The following is a 16,442-nucleotide window of genomic DNA, read 5'->3' on the forward strand; positions in this document are numbered from 1 at the left end:
ACCAGCGAGTTCACACTGGGGAGAAGCCATTCACTTGCTCAGTCGGTGAGAAGAAATTCACTCAGTCATCCAACCTATAGAGTCATCAGCGAGTTCACACTGGGGAGAAGCCATTCACCTGCTCAGAATGTGGGAAGAGATTCTCTCAGTCGTCTCAACTGAACGTGCATCATTGAGTTCACACTGGAGAGAGACGGTTCACCTGCTGTGAATGTGGGAAGGGATTCACTCAGCAATCTAACCTTGTGATACACTACTGGGTTCACACTGGGGAGAAAGTTTCAATAAGCTGCATGCTGGATATTTGTCCATCACCGTTGCTGAATGCAATTTTGAGAGTGACTGTCTTTGCTGAACTCTGCAATTATTGCTGCTGCTCACCACACCCAGATCTGCACCCTGGTCACTGGGCAGGGGAATAGTTTGCTCTGCTGCATATTCACCTTTAATGGGACTAGAGTTTAATTTTCTGGATGGGAGACAAAACAATCATTTCCATTTTAAACTCTGCGTCCGGTACTTGGTGAATTTCTAACTTAACTAGTGTACAGTAGAGAGTCAAGTCTGTCTGGCTGGACCTTACCAGTGATTCCGTTCCACGAATCTGCTTGGGAATCTGGTGATCTGCTTGGGAAATCTATTAAGCCCTGAATTAAATTTTGTCAAATGTTGTTTGATTTTTTTTTGGTTTTCTTGCTATTTTCTATGTTCTTTGCCTGTTAATATTACAGATACTTGGGCCAAAATGTTGATTCCCATCGATAGATGCTGCCTGACCTGCTGAGCTCCTCCAGCACGTTCTGTTATGGCTCTAGATTTCCAGCATCTGCAGTATCTCTTGTGGCCCATTTGCTTGTATGTTTCTGCAAAGGACTGCAGGTAGGCAGAGAGGGTGCTGTGGTTCTGTTGGTAAAAATTTAAATCAAATCATCGGAAAGTTGACATGGTGTTGGAAGGTGCTGAGTCATTGTGGGTGGAACTAAGGAACAGCAAGGGTGAAAAGATCTTGATTTGTTTTGCGACCCCCAAACAGTAGTAGGTATATTGTCTGCAAATTACAATGGGAGAAATAAAATGCATGCCAAAACAGCAATGTACAATAGTCATGGGAGATAGTCATGCAGATATATTAGGAAAATCAGGTCGGTGCAGGATCCCAAGAGGAGGTTTCCTAGAATGCCCACAAGATGGCTTTTTAGAGCAGCTCCTGGTTGAGCCCAGCTGGGGATCAGCCATTCCCGATTGGGTGTTATGCAATGAACCAGAATTAATTAGAGTGCCTAAGGTGAAAGAACCCATAAGGGCAAATGATCTTAATATAATGGAATTCACCCTGAAGTGTGAGAAGGAGAAGCTAAAGTGAGGTATTCCAGTGTAACCATAGAATAAAGAGAATTATAAAGGCATGAGAGAAGAATTAGCCAATGTTGATAAGAAAAGAACATGGGCGGAGATGATGACAAAATGGCAGGAATTTCTGGAAGCAATTTGGCAGGCACTGGATATATATATAAAAAAGAGGAAGATGTATTCTAAAGACAAGATGAAACAACCGTGGCTAAGCCAACATAAAAACCAAAGAGAGAGCATATAACAGAGCAAAAATGGTGGGAAGTTAGAGGATTGGGAAGTTTTTATAAACCTACAGAAGGCAAATTTTTAAAAAGTAGTTAAGAAGAAAAAGATGGAATATCAATTTAAGCTAGACAGTGATATTAAAGAGGATGCCTAATGTTTCTTCAGATACATTAAGTGTTAAGGAGAGGAAAGTGTGGATATCGGACAACTGGACACCGATGCTGGAGGAGTGGTATTGGGGGACATGGAACTGGCGGATGAACTGAATAAGTATTTTGCATCAGTCTTCACTCTGGAAGACACTAGCAGGATGATGGATGTCTGGATGTCAGTGGTCTGAATTGTGCAAATTTACATTACTCAGGAGAAGGTTCTTGGAAATAGAATGGTCTGCAGGTAAATAGGTCACCTGGACCAGATGGTGAACATCTGAAAGTGGTGGTTGAAAATATTGTGGAGGGATCAGTAACGATGCTTCAAGAATCAGTGGGTTCTGGTATGGTTCTGGGAGACTGGAAATTTGGAAATATCACTCCACTCTTCAAGGAGGTAGAGAGGTAGAAGATGCAAAATTATGGGCCAGTTAGTCTGACCTGACTGGTTGGGAAGATATTGGAGTCGGACGTTGAGGATGTGTTTTCAGGGTGTCTGGGGCACATGATAAAATCGGCCATTTACAGCATGTTGTCTTCAAGGGAAAATCTTGTCTGACAAGCATGTTGACATTCTTTGATTTCATTGACGAAGTAACAAGGAAGACAGGCAGAGGAGAATCGGTTGATGATGTGCACCCGGATTTTCAGAAGGTCCTTGACAAGATGCCACCCAGGGGTCCGCTTAACAAGTTATGAGCCCGTGATACAAGGGGTGATTGTCAAGTTCGTGGCCTAAGGTAGAGGGAGTCAATTTTAGAAAACCTAGCACATTTATTTTTCAACATAGTCCCCTCCTACATTTACACACTTAGTTCAGCGGTCGTGGAGCGTACGGATCCCTTCTTTGTAGAAGCCGGCGTCTTGGACCTGCAGAAGTAGTCAATACCAGGGGTGAATGATAAGTTCGTGGCCTAAGGTAGAAGGAGATGAGTTATTAACTTCAAACTTTCTGCATAATCATTCAAAGAGTTGGACTGCATGTGCATGTAATGAGAGCTGTATAACTCATCTCCTGCTACCTTAGGCCACGAACTTATTGAGGGGTGGCAGGGGTAAGTTTGTCATGCAGAGAGTGGTGGGTGCATGTAATACACTGCCGGCGGCAGTGCTGGACGCCGATACAAAAGGGTCTTTTAAAAGCTTCTGAGATCGGTACATAGAGCTTAGAAAAATAGAGGGTTGTGCGCTGGGGAGATTCCAGGCAATTTCTAGAGTAAGCATCATTGTGGGCCGAGGGGCCTGTAATGTGCTGTATATTTCTATGTTCTATAACATGAGGCACCAGACCTGACCGACTGTTAGTAGAGCAGGCCCTGGAACACAGCAAGAGCCGTAGCTCCGCAGACAGCAAACGCTCGTCGTCTCAACCGTCTGAAACTCGGCAACCTCTTCCCACCTTACCAGCCTAACAGACATTATTGGGGAAGCATAAATTAGCAACCAGAGCGCTCAACAATTCCCCTTTACTCGCGGCACGGAACGAGTTCATGCAATTTAACAGTCTAACCCCGATAATGATGGCTTAATACGTACGGCAGGATCTCTGTGAATCTGAAGGCGATGAGGACTTGAATTCTAATTCTGCTAAGAATCAGAAACTACAAAAAGTGCTTCTTTACGTACCTGGAGTATGGATTTATTCTATTTCTGTCAGATCAGCGACGCCCCATGTGTCTTATTCGTAATACTGTACTGTCTAATGAAACACTGAAACTATCAAGATTGCAGGAACACTTCCGTAAAAGACACCCCGAAAAGGCTACCTATGTTATTACTCAGTTCCAGAGGATGAAAGAAGCGTTTGACAGGCGTTGTACACTCGAGTCATTTGCCAGGAAAGCTAAAAATATCCTTGATCGCGATCTCCTTGCTTCTCATAACATTTCCAAAATGATAGCAAAGTGTGAAAGATCTCATACAATTAGATAAAGATTATTAATGCCTGTTGTATCAGAAGTGCTCGCCACTGTTCTCAAAACGGATACCAGTATTTTAAAATCAATTCCCCTGAGTAATAACTCTGTGTCTCGTCGTACTGATGACATGAGTAAGGACATTAAGTATCACTATGCACAGAACTACACAAAAAAAAATACAACAGAATTTGGGAGCCAACTGTATGAGTCAATTATGCGGGACAATGAGACCTTGCTAATGGCATATGTATGGCTAATCAAAAATGGAAAAGTCGATGAAGGGATTTCCTATTGTAAATAGTTGAAAACAGATATTAACGTGGAATAAATCTATGAGAGCTCAAAATGTATATTGATGACAACATTATTTTGATTAGGAACAGGATTTCTTGTGCAATGGATAGAGCGGCATATAGGACAGGTCGCCATGCTGGTTTAGTGGAATTTCTGAAAATTAAATTGCAAGCCCGTGGTGTCATTCATTGTCAACACCCCGCAGCTACTGTGCGGGGCACAGGTACTGTGAAAACTAGGTTTAAAGATAAATAAAAAGTCAAAGCAGAATATTTCTTTCATGCTGGCATATGATAGCCATGTTTTTACACGAAGGGAGCGCTGGAAAGTATATTCGGTCTCAGAGGGGCGAGTATGGCAAGTATGAAGGTCTTCAGGAGGGCGTTGGCAAGTATGTGGGCGTTGGGTTGGCAAACACTGCTCTGGAAGAAAGAGTTATCCACTGGGAAAGCATAACCGTCCATGGATGGGATCCGCACGATCATGGCAGACTAGGTGTCAACGAGAACGTGTCCGACGACAGGCTCAAAGTTGGAGACTTCTTCCCAGAAACTGGATGTTTCCTTCTGGCAATACTGGTCCAGGTGGTTAAGACAAAAACATCAAAGATGCGCAATAAAAGGCTAACAAATTCAAGACGATAAAAGCAGAATATGCCATGTGAAACCGGAAAAAAAAATCCCACAATTACAGTATCCTGCAACAATCTAATTCAATCCGATTACTTACACAGGCACCATCAGGCGACAAACATCTTTCACCAAATTCTTGCTTTAAGATACAAAATCATGAAACATACCATGCATTATTATAAATACAATCCTGATCCAGTTTTAGAGTCAGGACCCTACAATTATATTACCACCGATACATTATTGGAGATGGGATAATACCTGGTACCCGCCCGAATATAATATTACAGGATAAATATGCAGTAATAATTTATTTAATGGGTATGGCCACTCCGAACACACACAACCCATGGAAATCAGTCAGTATAAAACACCAGAAATAAGCTGACGAAAGAGGGAAATGAACGACTATGGTACATGAAGAGGGTATACATTATCCCGTTGTAATATACACGACTGGCATCTTCCCCAAATCACTGCACAATAGCTCTAAACATTTCGACCTGCACGGCAATATTTATTCAAATCTCCAGAAAGGCACAATACTAAAAAGCACTAGAATAGTCCAAAAGTTCCAAGCGATTGAGAAATAAGTGTGCTCGTCTCTGTCCATAACGCAATTTTTACCAGTTTTAGCTGAAATAAAAAGTAAAAATAATAAACATGCGATTCTACTGGAGTGAATGCAGAGGAGAGTCAACAAGCAATTTGATCGGACGGGCATTTATTAGAAATCAGGAACTGAGATGACATTATTTTCCTTGAAGCAGAGTAGGCACCGGAGATTTCCGTAACAATTTGCACAATTATGAATGAGTTCTGTGGTGTTAAATATTTCTCTGTAACATCTTTGTCTAATGCGACGGACATGTCCAAGCTTCACTGTAAGTTCGTGTTGACTTTCTTTTTTTTTCATTCATTCTTATGCAAAAGACTAAAGTAACGAATAAGCGGCATTTTATGCCGATTTGGTCTTGAATGTCCCCAGAACCCGTCTCGCTTTCTCATGACCGAAAAGGGTCTGGCGGTGACGAGGGCGGGAATATAGTGGAAAACTGAAAATAAAAGGTAGGATGAGTTTAATAATTGGTAGGAGTGGAGGTCGCGGGGTGCGGGTGTCGGAGAGTCTGTTCCTGGGCTGTGTTTCTCTCGGGCTCGAAACCAGATTTACTCTCCCCGCTGCCACGTTCTCCGATGATCGCCGGTTCTGTAGAGTCAAGATCTAAAACATTGCAACCGCCGCCGAGAAGAGCTTAGATATTTTGTTTATTAATTCGTTGAATAATTGACGTGAGCGGATATTTCGCTGCGCTGATGAACTGCTCTCTGAACTTGGACTGAATTACCCCATAAATAAACGTGTTTGTGCAGCAACTTAATATCATCAGCATGTCTCCGGTGTGTTGAAAAAATGTATTCAGAATCGTTGTAATTATTTTGATCCAGTCCAGCGATGGTGTTATAAAGGAATTCAAAAACAGTCACCGACCACAGGATGATGAAGCTGCCGGAGATGGTGAGAAGTAAGATCACAGACCTCCTCCTGCTCTCCATCTCCGGATCACTGCGGTTCTCCGCCTTGCTCTGACCCCTCAGCCCCTTACGGACGCGACTAGTCACTAAAATGTGTCTGACTGTCAGAGCGTTGAACAGTAGTATTAACACGAACGGGAGTAATGGCGTTAGGACGGTAGAAAGCCGGTTATATCCCACCCACCCGGGATCCGTATAGTAGCCCGGTATTTCAATACAGTCCCGAGGTATATTGTCAACCACTTTCACAGGATAATAAATTCGGGCACATTGTTAAAACAGAGCAGAACGCCGGTTGTTGTCAGAATCACAGCCGCAGTTTTCCCGGTGCAATATTTTATTTTCCACTTCTGGCAACAAATGGCGACAAACCGATCAAACGTATAAGTGACGGTGAACCAGACAGAACTTTCTGTGACTGCCTCTCCCAGGACAGAGATCACACTGCACACGGGGGTGATGTCCAGGAAAGTCCCGGGGAAGTAATAATAACCGACCCGCCACAATATCACCGCAAACACGATGGTCAGTAGATCCGCCGCTGCCGTGGCCACCAGGTAGCGAGTGGTGCGGGTGGAGAGGCCGCACTTTCCCCGGGACAGGATCACCATCGCCACTAAATTCACTGGAAAACAACAGAGAGAGCGAGTGAGTAACTGTCTGTTCGCTCCGTGGGTCTCGGGGCAGGGAGATGCTGGAAATGGAGAGCAGCTCATTCTCGGAGGTTTAAAACGCGGAAGGCGGGGATCGCCGCAGCCTCAAAGGTGCCGATGCCGAGAGAAACGTTACGGTCCGGGGCGCTGCACGGAGAGCAGGGTTCGGGAAGGAGGCCGGGAACGCTTTGGAAATCAGTGTAAATCTCTGTCCATCAGGTTTCTGACTGATATGCAAAGCCGAGAAATCCTCGGCAACTTTCTCAGCGACAGTGATTCCCGCGATCCGGTCACATCTGTTCACACTGTCCGGTCCCGCTCAGCCCCGCTGTCTCCGACTTTGTCCATGGACAGTTTCCAAAGCTCGTTGCAGATTTACTTCCCCCGTTCGCAGGCATCGATCTCCTCCTCGGCTTCCGCCCACACGGGCCCGGCTCGGCTCGCTTATTTTAAATTCCGCAACTACTCTTCGCCGCGGCTCCTTCACACTCTGTCAGGGGATCGGATCAGAAAGTTCCCGTGTTGGTTTTATTTAATATTCTCCCTGACCGCTCCGAATTACTGCGGCGTTACTCTGAATGCTCCGGTGCTGATGGTCCCGAAGCGGAGTGTCGCCTGTAACTTACCCCGTCTGACCGGTATCGGACCCCGCTGTGTCGGCTCTGAACTCCCGCTTCACTCCATCGATATCAGGGCGTGGAAACAAACCCCGGGAAACAAAAACCCACAGACACCCTCATTTAATTTATCCAAACTCCCGAAACTCTCGGGATCTAATATACAGTTGATGTCATTTTCACGATATAAATGTACATTTTTTTGTCAATAGCAGACTGAGGAGTGTTGATCTGGTCCCTCAGCCAAATTGTTGGCACAGTTTGGGAACAACTGGGCTCCGAGCACCGGTCCCTACAACACCGACTGGGACATCCTGCAGGCCCAAGCAAGGTCTTGTTATTCCAGTGGCCACACATTTAAATTCCATGTCCCATTCCCATTCTGATATGTCTATCCACGGCCTCCTCTTCTGTCAAGATGAAGCCACACTCAGGTTGGAGGAACAACACCTTATATTCCGTCGGCTTAGCCTCCAACCTGATGGCATGAATATTGACATCTCTAACTTCCGTTAATGCCTCTCCCCCCCTTCACAGACCATCCCTTATTTATTTATTTATTTATTTAATATATTTTTATTTTCCCCCTTTTTTCTCTCTTTTCTCTCCCTCTGTCCCTCTCACTATAACTCCTTGCCTGATCTCCACCGTCCGGGCACTCCTCCCGCTTCTCTCTCCCTAGGCTTCCCATCCCGTGATCCTCTCCCTTCTCTAGCCTCGTATCCCTTTTGCCCATCAACTTTCCCGCTCTTAGCCTCGTCCCTCCCCCTCCTGTCTTCTTCTATCATTTCGGATCTCCCCCTTCCCCTTCCCACTTTCAAATCTCTACTATTTCTTCTTTCAGTTAGTCCTGACGAAGGGTCTCGGCCCGAAACGTCGACTGTACCTCTTCCTATAGATGCTGCCTGGCCTGCTGCGTTCCACTAGCATTTTTTGTGTGTGTTTCTTGTTCCTCCAATTTGTTTTGAGCTGTGAAAGTATTTTTTTTATATCAGAACTAACCATGGAGACTAAAATTATCTAAGTTGAAATGTTGTCCTTCACTCACTGACGTGCTTTGTAAACTTTTAACAGTGTAGAAAAGTAAAAGGATTTGTGCATGCGAATCACAAACACAACATCACGTTCGTTCCGCTGTATCTGTCAGTTCACCAGCGCTTGAATGCCGCCGATCCTTGAATGTGGAGGTGGAGATGCTGGAGAAGACAGCGCCCCACTCGCTACAAGGAGAGCCCGATCACGTGTCCATGTCCGTGATCTGATTGGATACATCGCCATGACGTTGATAGCAGTGTGATGTCATTCACTGGCTCTCATTTTGGAAGGGATTCAGTCGCCATCGCAGATACACCAACAGCTTCGCACTGGGAAGCGGCCGTTCACCTGCTCCGTGTGTGTGAAGAGACTCATTCAGTTAACCCACCTTGTGATGCTCCGGTGAGTTCACAATAAATAGAGGCCACATTTCTGTCCGGAGTGAGCAAAGACTTTTACTAAACCACCCCAGCTGCTGTAGCACCAGCAACTTCACATCAGGGAGGAAGTTCAAATCAACTCTGTGTCAAATGTTTAACCATCACGGTGACTGACGGCAGCTGCAGGTTCATGAGGGGCTGTTACTGTCAGATTCTGCCGTTCTTGCGGCTGCTCATCGCACCCAGGACTGAACCCTCGTCACTGAGCATTGGAAAAGTCTGTTCTGCCGATGTTAGCCTTAAACTAGACTGGTGTTTAATATTCTGGATCTGTGAAAGATAAATCAGTTCTGTATCAAATCCCGTGTCTCAGGTACTTACTGTCTGTAATGTACACTAGAGAGGCCACTCGGCCCATCTGGTCCCTGCCTATGTTTATGTTCCATATCAGTATATCAATATCTATCCCCGCCGTTCCCCCCTCACTCTCCCTGTAATGACAGGTTGCAACTGGTCACCACTCCGTGGGATAGGAGATTCCCCTTGAATTTCATAGAATCATAGAAATCTACAGCACATTACAGACCCTTTGGCCCACAATGTTGTGCCGACCATGTAACTTACTCTAGAAACTGTCTAGAATTACCCTACCACACAGGCCTCTATTTTCCTAATCTCCATGTACCTATCTATGAGTCTCTTAAAAGACCCTATTGTATCTGCCCCTACCACCGTTGCTGGCAGTGCATTCCGCACACACACCACACTTTGTTTAATAAACTTAGCTCTGACATCTCCTCTGCACCTATTTCCAAGCAGCTTAAGCCTATGCCCCCTCGTGTTAGCCATTTCAGCCCTGGGAAAAGCCTCTGGCTATCCACATGACCAATGCCTCTCATCATCTTATACACCTGCATGAATTTCCTGCATGATTTTCTCCAGGCTGAATAAGACGATGAGCTCACTGTGGTTTTGACTTTCTTCAGGGCTCTGGACTAAGGTGGTTAAACTCCTTCCCTGCTCTTTTCAACTTTTTGGGGTGATTTTCACTAATTTCAAACGACTGTGCCTCAGACAGCTGGGTTGTTGCAATGCGCTGCTAAAGTCTGACAGGTGACCAGATAGTGAATCTTCGATGGAGCAGAGTCAGAAACCAATGAGTTGCCAGCCTGAGTCAGGGCTTTGGGGCTTCGGAAAGAGATGCGGCCTAGAGTTTACAAGAAGGAGGAAGAAGAGGAATCAGACCAGCAAGATGTGCCTACAAATGAAAGATCAAAAACATTTGGAAACTAGTTGATCAAAAAAGTGGTTAATTTCTGCAAAATACTGGTGGAAATCAACAGATCAGGCAGCCAATGTGGAGAGGAACAAATGAACAACGTTTAGGCCGAGCCCCCTCAGCATTCATTGGCTGTGTACTCCTTTGCTTAGTTGCTGCCTGAACTGCAGAGTTCCTCCAGCATTTTGTGTGTATGTGTCTACATTTCCAGCAACAGCAGAATCTCTTGTGTTTTATATCTGCATTTGTAAGAACGTTTTACTTTGGCATTAAACACGCGGGACGTTTGCTGATATTAAGTGTATTGTTGTATTAGAGCTGCTTTCTGCGTTAAAAGAGGTGATGAGTTTTCTACACAAAAAGAAACTGAGGTATGTACTTGAACCGGTGCTTGCAGAAACTTTCAATGGCACCGTGATTAACTTGAAAGCTCTTTAACAAATCTCACCGTCGCTGAAGCACCGACCGAATGCGCAGGCGTCAGGGTCGCGGCTGGTCCCGAATATCACGCATGCGCAGTACACAAAAGGCCTCGGATATCGCTGTTGGTGAGTGTTTCTCCGTGAGACCGTTTTCACTACCGACTGAGGGGCAATTGCTGTGACATCGGGAAACTGTGACCCGTGATCCCGGGATAGTCCTGTTCTCTTCCCTCTCTCTCAGCCCCACGATCCCTGCACGGATCCCGGGGAGCTTCCGGCTGATGAGGAAATGGGAGCCGATGGATCTCTCAGACAGAGCTGAGCTCCAGCTATCCAAATGCAAGGACTGGGAACTCGGAGAAAGGGAACAAAATCTTTTACATCACCAGGTGAGAAAATCACCTTTATTCTACCTCCAATCACAAACAAGAGAAATTCTACAGATGCTGGAAATCCAAGCAACACACACAAAATACCGGAGGAATTCAGCATTAGTACTCTTTTCCACAGATGCAGCCTGGCCTGCTGAGTTCCTCTATCATTTTGTGAGTGTTGCTTGTTTTACCTCCTCTTGTTCTGGACCTTTCTACCCGTGAGGACATGAATTGACCCATTCACTCTGGGCACATAATGATATCAAACACCTTAGCCCTGGGCAACAAGTAGCTTTCACATCACAGATGTGCCAGACTCCAATGAGACAGACTACTGCCCTTCTCATTATATTCACTGGCATTACTGGACCATCAATGAGTTCACCACAGTCAGTCATTTGGCAGAGGGTTCAGGGGAAATATTTATGTTCAATACAGAAACTGCTGTTACCTGTGTGTATTGCGGTGATGCAAAAGTTGCTGGAGAATTTGCAAGTGGGAAGAAGTGGAATGAAATTTTGAAATCTGACTTCTTAAAGCATAATTTAGCCAGCAAACCCATATATAGTCACAGTCATAGTCATACTTTATCGATCCCGGGGGAAATTGGTTTTCATTACAGTTGCACCATAAATAAATAGTAATAGAACCATAAATAGTTAAATAGTAAAATGTAAATTATGCTAGTAAGTTATGAAATAAGTCCAGGACCAGCCTATCGGCTCAGGGTGTCTGACCCTCCAAAGGAGGAGTTGTAAAGTTTGATGGCCAATGTGCAAAAGCTCTGGTGAGAAAATCCTTCATTACCCGTTACAGGCCTGCTACATTGGTTGTGTGATAGTGCAGATGAACTCGATCATACCCAGAGGAGATCAAAGTTCTTATTGACAGTGATATTAAATCATTAGAGAGAGGTGATATAGGATCGGAAGGTGCAGAATCTTTATGGGTTGAGCTAAGGAATAGCAGGGGTAAAAGGACCCTGATGGCAGTTATTTATAGGCCTCCAAACAGCTGCAGGGATGTGGACTACAAATTACAACTGGAAATAGAAAAGGCTTGTCAGGGGGGCCGTGTTATGATAATTGTGGGGGATTTTAACATGCGAGTGGATTGGGAAAATCAGGTCGGCACTGGATCACAAGAGAGAGAATTTGTAGAATGTCTGCGAGATGGCATTTTAGAACAGCTCGTTGTTGAGCCCACTAGGGGATCGGCTATACTGGATTGGGTATTGTGTAATGAACCGGAGGTGATTAGAGAGATTGAGGTGAAGGAACCCTTAGGAGGCAGTGATCATAACATGATTGAGTTCACTGTGAAATTTGAAAAAGAGAAGCCAAAATCTGATGTGTTGGTATTTCAGTGGAGTAAAGGAAATTACAGTGGCATGAGAGAGGAACTGGCCAAAGTTGACTGGAAAGGGACACTGGCGGGAAAGACAGCAGAGCAGCAGTGGCTGGAGTTTATGTGAGAAATGAGGAAGGTGCAAGACAGGTATATTCCAAAAAAATAAGGAATTTTCGAGTGGAAAAAGGATGCAACCATGGTTGACAAGAGAAGTCAAAACCAAAGTTAAAGCAAAGGAGAGGGCATACAAGGAAACAAAAATTAGTGGGAAGACAGAGGATTGGGAAGTTTTTAAAACCTTGCAAAAGGAAACCAAGAAGGTCATTAAGAGGGAAAAGATTAACTATGAAAGGAAGATAGCAAATAATATCAAAGAGGATACTAAGAGCTTTTTCAAGTATATAAAGAGTAAAAAACAGGTGAGAGTAGATATAGGACCGATAGAAAATGATGCTGGAGAAATTGCAATGGGAGATAAGGAGATGGTAGAGGAACTGAATGAGTATTTTGCATCAGTCTTCACTGAGGAAGACATCAACAGTGGGAACACTTTGTATCTAGTGATCATAATGCCATGAAATTCAAAGTAAATATGGAAAGGAGAGGTCTGGACCACGGGTTGAGATTCTAAATTGGAGAAAGGTCAATTTTGATGGTATCAGAAAGGATGTGACAAGTGTGGTTTGGGACAGGCTGTTTTCTGGCAAAGGTGTACCTGGTAAGTGGGAGGCCTTCAGAAGTGAAGATTGAGGGTGTAGAGTTTGTATGTGCCTGCCAAAATAAAAGCTGAAAGGTAACTGGTGCAGGGAACCTTGGTTTTTGAGAGATATTGAGGCCCGGAATATTTTGTTCCTCTTAATGCCTCAGACTGTTGGGTGCTACCAAGACTCATTAATAACTACAATATCATAATTCCACGCCCTGAGCTCATCCGACTTTTTTTTAGTCATCTTCTGTTGGTTCCTAAAAGCTTCCCAATAGTTTTTGTTCTATATTTTGCCCTCTCTTTGGCTTTTATGTTGGCTTTGGCTTCTCATTTCAGCCACGGTTGTGTCCTCCTGCCTTTCCAATGCTTCCACTTCTTTGGGATGTATCGATCACTCAGCTCCCGAATTGCTCCCAGAAACTCCAGCCATTGCTGCTCCGTTGTCACTCTTACCTTTTCCCTTCCAAACAAGTTTGGCCAGCTTCTCTGTCATAGAAACATGGAGAAGTTCAGTATGGAAACAGGCCATTTGGCCCATCTAGTCAATGCCAAAAAAACATTTAAGTTGTCTAATGCATCTACCTGCACCGGGACCATCGCCGTCCATACCCCTACCATCCAGGCTCCCATCCAAACGTCTTTGAAATGGCTTATATCACCACTTGTGCTGACATCTCATTCCACACTCTCACAACCATTTCAGTAAAGAGCTTTACCACATATTCCTGTTAAATTTTCACCTTCCCCACTTACCCATGACCTCTGGTTGTCATCCCACCCAACCTCAGTGGAAAAAGCTGCTTGCATTTACCCTATCTATACCCTCATAATTTTGTATACGTCCAGCAAATCCTCAAAGCAATGTATAATTTCCTTGTTTATGTTCAGAGCCTTTTTTTAGGTGTATAGGATGATGAGGAGCATTGATCGTGTGGATAGCCAGAGTTTTATTCCCGGGGCTGAAATGGCTAACACGAGGGGGCATAGTTTTAAGGTGCTTGGAAATAGACACTGAGGGAATGTCAGGGGTAAGTTTTTTTTTACACAGAGAGTGGTGGGTGCGTGGTGTGCACTGCTGGCTAATTTGCTTTTGATTGTTTCACTTAGTGTGGGGCCAAGCACCCATGCAGCTCAGTGAAGAGAGTCAATCTGAGCCAGGTCACAGATTGGAGATGGCAGAAATGCCCCATTCTTATCGAGACAGGAAGAGCATCAGAGAGTTTGATGGTCATTCCAGATACCAGCACTGTGCCCAGTTAGAAGATGATTTCTCTCCAACTTGGGTTGAACTTCACTGTAACAGTGTGATGTCAGATCACACCATGACGACTCAAGAGATCTCATCTGACATGTTGTCCTTCACCCACTGATGGATTTTGTAAATCATTTTACAGGTTTAATATGACAAGGAATTTGTCTATGAGAATCTCAAAAACAACACACTCCATATCGTTCCTGCTCAGACAGTGGGAATGGATTCAGTCGGTCATTTCAACTGAAGGTACATCAGCAAGTTCACACTGGACAAGGCCATTCACCTGTTCTGTGTGTGAGAAGGGATTCAGTCGGTCCTCCCACCTGCGGACACACCAGTCAGTTCACACTGGGCAGAGGCTGGTCATCTGCTAAATTTGTGGGGAAGCATTTATTCGGTCATCTGACCTAATGGCTCACCAGCGAGTTCACACCGGGGAGTGGCCGTTCACCTGCTCAGACTGTGGGAAGGGATTCACTTGGTCATCTAAACTGAAGGTACATCAGCGACTTCACAATGGGGAGAGGCCGTTCACCTGCTCAGACTGTGGCAAGGGATTCACTTGCTCATCTCAACTGAAGGTACATCAGCGAGTTCACACTGGGGAAAGGCCATTCACCTGCTCAGACTGTGGGAAGGGATTCACTTGGTCATCTAAACTGAAGGTACATCAGCGACTTCACAATGGGGAGAGGCCGTTCACCTGCTCAGACTGTGGGAAGGGATTCACTGAGTCATTTCATCTACTGAGACACCAGTCAGTTCACACCGGAGAGTGGCCATTCACCTGCTCTGAATGTGGGAAGGGATTCGCTTGCTCATCTAAACTGAAGGTACATCAGGGAGTTCACACTGGGGAGAGGCCGTTCACCTGCTCATTCTGTGGGAAGGGATTCACTTTATCATCTCAGCTACTGAGACACCAGTCAGCCCACATAGGGAAATGGCCGTTCACCTGCTCAGTCTGTGGGAAAGGATTCATTTTCTCATCTCAACTGAAGGTACATCAGAGAGTTCACACTGGGGAGAGGCCATTCACCTGTTCAGACTGTGGGAAAGGATTCTTTCAGTCATCCCACCTTCAAGAACACCGGTTAGTTCACAGTGGGGAGCGGTCGTTCATCTGCTCAGTATGTGGGAAGGGATTCACTCGGTTATCTCAACTACAGAGACACCAGCGAGTTCACACAGGGGAGAGGCCATTCACCTGCTCCGTGTGTGGGAAGGGATTCACTTGGTTATCCCAACTACATAAACACCAGCGAGTTCACACTAGGTAGAGGCCGATCACCTGCTCAATCTTTGGAGAGAGATTCTCTCAGCCAAATCAATCATATGTGTATCATTGAGTCCACACTGGGGAGAGACTGTTCACCTGCTGTGAATGTGGGAAAGGATTCACTCAGTCATCTAACCTTATGTAACTCTCGCTTCAGCTAGCAGCTCAATATTGGGGTGATAGCTTCCCAGCCCGGGCAAGTTAAGAAATCTCGTTTGGGTGGATGCTGCGTGATGTGTCCCCTGTTACAAATCAGTACCCCAAAATAACAAACGGTACACAATATGTGATTAAACGATTGCTCTTTATAATTCTTACTTTGACTATAGGGTTAGTGAAGTAAACAAAAAAAAAAGAAAAAGAGCCCGCTCTCACCATTCGTGCCTTGTCATCTCTCTCCAGCAAATGACCATGAAAATCTCTCTTCCAGACTCACAAGGGAGAACATTTTTGTCATTGGATAGCCCTGCACTCCAAAACCCTGTTATCTCTAGTCGTAACCTAAACATCGCTGCTTCAGATAAACCATTACCTGAGCAGTGAAACATTGCTGAGTGGCCGTTACATTAGCAGTGAAACCTACAGCATGTTACACTTGTGACACACTGCCGGGTTCACACTGGGGAGAACGTTTCAATAAGCTGCTTGCTGGATATTTGTCCATCACCATTGCTGAATACAATTTCGAGAATGACTATCGGTGCTGAACTCTGCAATTATTGCTGCTGGTCACCACACCCAGTTCTGCACCCTGGTCACTGGGCATGGGAGGAGTTTCTTCTGCTGCATATTCACCTTTAATGGGACTGGAGTTTAAAATTCTGGATCTGAGACAAATAAGTCATTTCTATTTTAAACTCTGTCTCTGGTACTTAGTGAATTTATAACACACCTAGTGTACAGTAGAGAATCAGCTCAGGCCAGCTGGACCCTGCCAGTGATTCAGTTCCATGGCAGTCCTTTGAAATCCTCCCCTGTTGTTCA

The 16,442-nt window shown here is 44.9% G+C and overlaps 1 protein-coding gene across 8 annotated transcripts in view; it reads left to right on the forward strand.

The window, feature by feature from the left end:
* LOC134341616 (zinc finger protein 239-like) overlaps positions 1-16,442 on the forward strand; it is a 618,489-nt gene that overhangs the window by 588,959 nt on the left and 13,088 nt on the right. The window contains exons 1-3 of one of the 8 annotated variants that reach the window (XM_063039507.1): positions 8,190-9,166; positions 9,780-10,883; positions 14,319-15,588. In XM_063039507.1, the coding sequence (XP_062895577.1) occupies positions 14,590-15,459 (870 nt within the window). In that variant the 5' untranslated portion in view covers positions 8,190-9,166; positions 9,780-10,883; positions 14,319-14,589 and the 3' untranslated portion in view covers positions 15,460-15,588. Of the gene's footprint in view, positions 1-8,163; positions 9,167-9,779; positions 10,884-14,318; positions 15,589-16,442 lie in introns of those variants that run through there. The other 7 variants (XM_063039510.1, XM_063039508.1, XM_063039509.1 and 4 more) reach the window with 7 other exon arrangements.

This window comes from Mobula hypostoma, unplaced genomic scaffold, assembly GCF_963921235.1.
Source record: "Mobula hypostoma unplaced genomic scaffold, sMobHyp1.1 scaffold_36, whole genome shotgun sequence".
Lineage (NCBI taxonomy): Eukaryota > Metazoa > Chordata > Chondrichthyes > Myliobatiformes > Myliobatidae > Mobula > Mobula hypostoma.